A 2,599-nucleotide genomic window follows, 5' to 3' on the forward strand; every position below is an offset into this window, starting at 1 on the left:
TGTATGAATGCATTTGATACTGGGTCATTGATAAGCCTTCCGGTGCTGTATCTCTCAAATCCATCGAGAGTAACAATTACATTCGTTTCGGTACAGAACCTAGGGCACTGTGTACCCATTTCGCTTTGAAATGGAATCAATTTGCATTATCTTACCCACTATCAACATTGCGTGATGTTAACCATGAAACGGCGATGATGGCGATGATGATAATGACGATGTTAGTTGCATAATCGTGGTAAGTGCTGGTGACAGTGCAATGCTAATAATAGTAATTACTTTCTATTTCGTTGAGCTGTTAGAGCTTAACGGTTCAGAACACAAGGAAAATACCGAGTTGACAGTTGTGTAGTTATGGTATGTGTTCAACAACAGAGAAAAAAAAATTCAAGTTTACCAGAATAGTGTTTACATTGTTAGGCAATTTAGGTTGCGGTAATTTTGGGCGGAAAATAGTTGACCTTGGGATTGCAGTTATAAATAGAGCGCTTTTTTATTATTTTGTCACCTAAAATTGGATCTACCAAAACAGCAAAAACTCGGTTTTTACGAAGTTTCAGAATATATTAATAACTAAATTCAATTACTAGTACACGGTTGTTGAACATAATCCAAACAGAATCCCCTATTATCGATGTCCGTCGGAGCTTCGATTGAGTCCGTGTGGAATGCCAATCGAAATGGTCGTATCGTAGAGACGACTGTTCTTTCCATCGAACTAACCTCTGCATTGAACGTTCCACCGCAGATTTTGTCCTCGCAGGTGCTGGCAATGGGCAGCCGATCCGCTACCTTCGCGCATGGAATCAACAGCCAATCGTTGGTACAGGAATTCGGAGTGCCCTGTGTACCACCTCCGATCATTGCCTGCACAGCTGTGTTGGAATTTCCGGACAGGGTAAAAGTTCTAGATCTATTACGTCCCACATCCGGACAAGCCGTATATTGTATACTGCAAAAATTTCGCTCGGTTCTAATGCATAGACTATAATCCTGATTCGAAAGCTGCCGGCCACTGGTGGTGTCAAAGTTAAAACTTTTAACCCTGCCACTTACCCCGGTAAAGTACTGCAAACATCCTTGCTCTGCCTTGGAAATACTGTTGCAAGGTATTTGTGAGATTCGTATTCTCCACGAACGTGGGTAGCTGGGACCACTCGTGATTACCGTCAGTATGATGGGATTACTCTGACCCAAACCAGCGTCAATATACACTAAAATATACGAAGATTGTTAAAAAGCTAAGTGAACTTACAGAAATGCAGTTAATTTTACTGTGATCTCCATTAGACGTTCCGCAAATGGTGGGTGCAGGACTGCCTCCGGAAACAAGAAACTGATCTGTGTTGCAGATGTGGTTGACTACTTCCGGTCCATTTATGGAAAATTGATCCAGATCCAATCGGATCTGGCAGATATCGGGATGCATCTTCAGAACTGTCAATTGACAACTTCCCGTCCCATCGGTTGTGTCCGGATGGTTAGGATTTACAAAATAGGTACCGTTTTCCCGTGCCACTCCCCCACAAGATGCTAGAACTGAAACATGTAAAATAAAATTTAAAAGTTATTGATTTGTAATGAAAACTTACATATGCAGCACGTTCCATAACCTCCAGCACATGGGCCGGAAGGAATACCGCCTCTTAACGCACATTCATTATTCGGCTGGCATGATCCATACTCTCCGGAAGATGCCGAACACAATCCTTGGCCCCACTGGTATACCGTGAAAATGGGTAGAACTAAATTACAAGAAAAACATATGAAATAATCATAATGAAACCATTATTATGCTTGAGGGGTTGAGTGTCAATTTATGTTCTGCAATAATTTTGATTTTTAAGTTCCACACTTATTTTAAAATACATGGTATACCTTTTTGATAGGAGAAAAATAAATCAAAGTAAAAAATCCATCTTCAATCAAAATCCTATCGACCCAGGAATGTCCCCGATCCCATTTTGAATTCATCGTATTGATTACACCACAAATGCCAAATCAAATCAAAGCCGCTCTTCTCATGTAATTGAGTCATAAAACATACTTCATCATTTTCGCTTTTCTCTTATACGGCTCCCAGAAGAAGTAGGCAGTTAAATCACTAGAAGCAACCAGCAGCAGCAGCAGCAACTTCCAGCAAGCAGTGTAAAAGCTTTATTCCACCACAGAGAGAGAGACTTATTGGATCTGACTTACCAACAGCAGCAGCCATATCATCCCGTCGAATCAACCAAGCATAGCTGGTTCAACAAAGTCAAACAAGCAGATTCCTTCACATCGTATCTCGACAGGGTCTCGCTTACGGTGTTCCCTGCCGCATCTATTTGACTGACAGCCAGGAGGTCGAGTGAAAGCATCTTCTCAACCCCTAGTCGGCTCAACGATACGTGAGAAGAATGTGACGAGTAGTGATGCCGACACTGCTGCAAGGACTCTCTCTACGTTTTAGCGCAGTTCCAGATTGGGACTGCTGCGAAAAATAGGCTGTTTTCTGATGAAATTATGAACAAAACCCTTCAAATTGGGGTTGTTTAGCTAAAAACTTTGGATATTCTAGTTTAAATTTTATACAGCATCACCTCACAGCAATTAATAC

The 2,599-nt window shown here is 41.4% G+C and overlaps 1 protein-coding gene across 1 annotated transcript; it reads right to left on the bottom strand.

Annotated features, from left to right (window-relative positions):
* Positions 1-579: 579 nt before the first annotated feature.
* Positions 580-2,215, bottom strand: LOC128736487 (uncharacterized). Its single transcript, XM_053830972.1, has 4 exons — positions 2,200-2,215; positions 1,593-1,745; positions 1,276-1,539; positions 580-1,214 (listed from the first exon to the last, which is right to left on the bottom strand). The coding sequence occupies exons 1-4, from the start codon at positions 2,213-2,215 to the stop codon at positions 580-582; spliced, it is 1,068 nt and encodes a 355-aa protein (XP_053686947.1).
* Between the last annotated feature and the right edge of the window lie 384 nt (positions 2,216-2,599).

Source organism: Sabethes cyaneus, chromosome 2 (genome assembly GCF_943734655.1).
Source record: "Sabethes cyaneus chromosome 2, idSabCyanKW18_F2, whole genome shotgun sequence".
In the NCBI taxonomy this organism is placed as follows: domain Eukaryota; kingdom Metazoa; phylum Arthropoda; class Insecta; order Diptera; family Culicidae; genus Sabethes; species Sabethes cyaneus.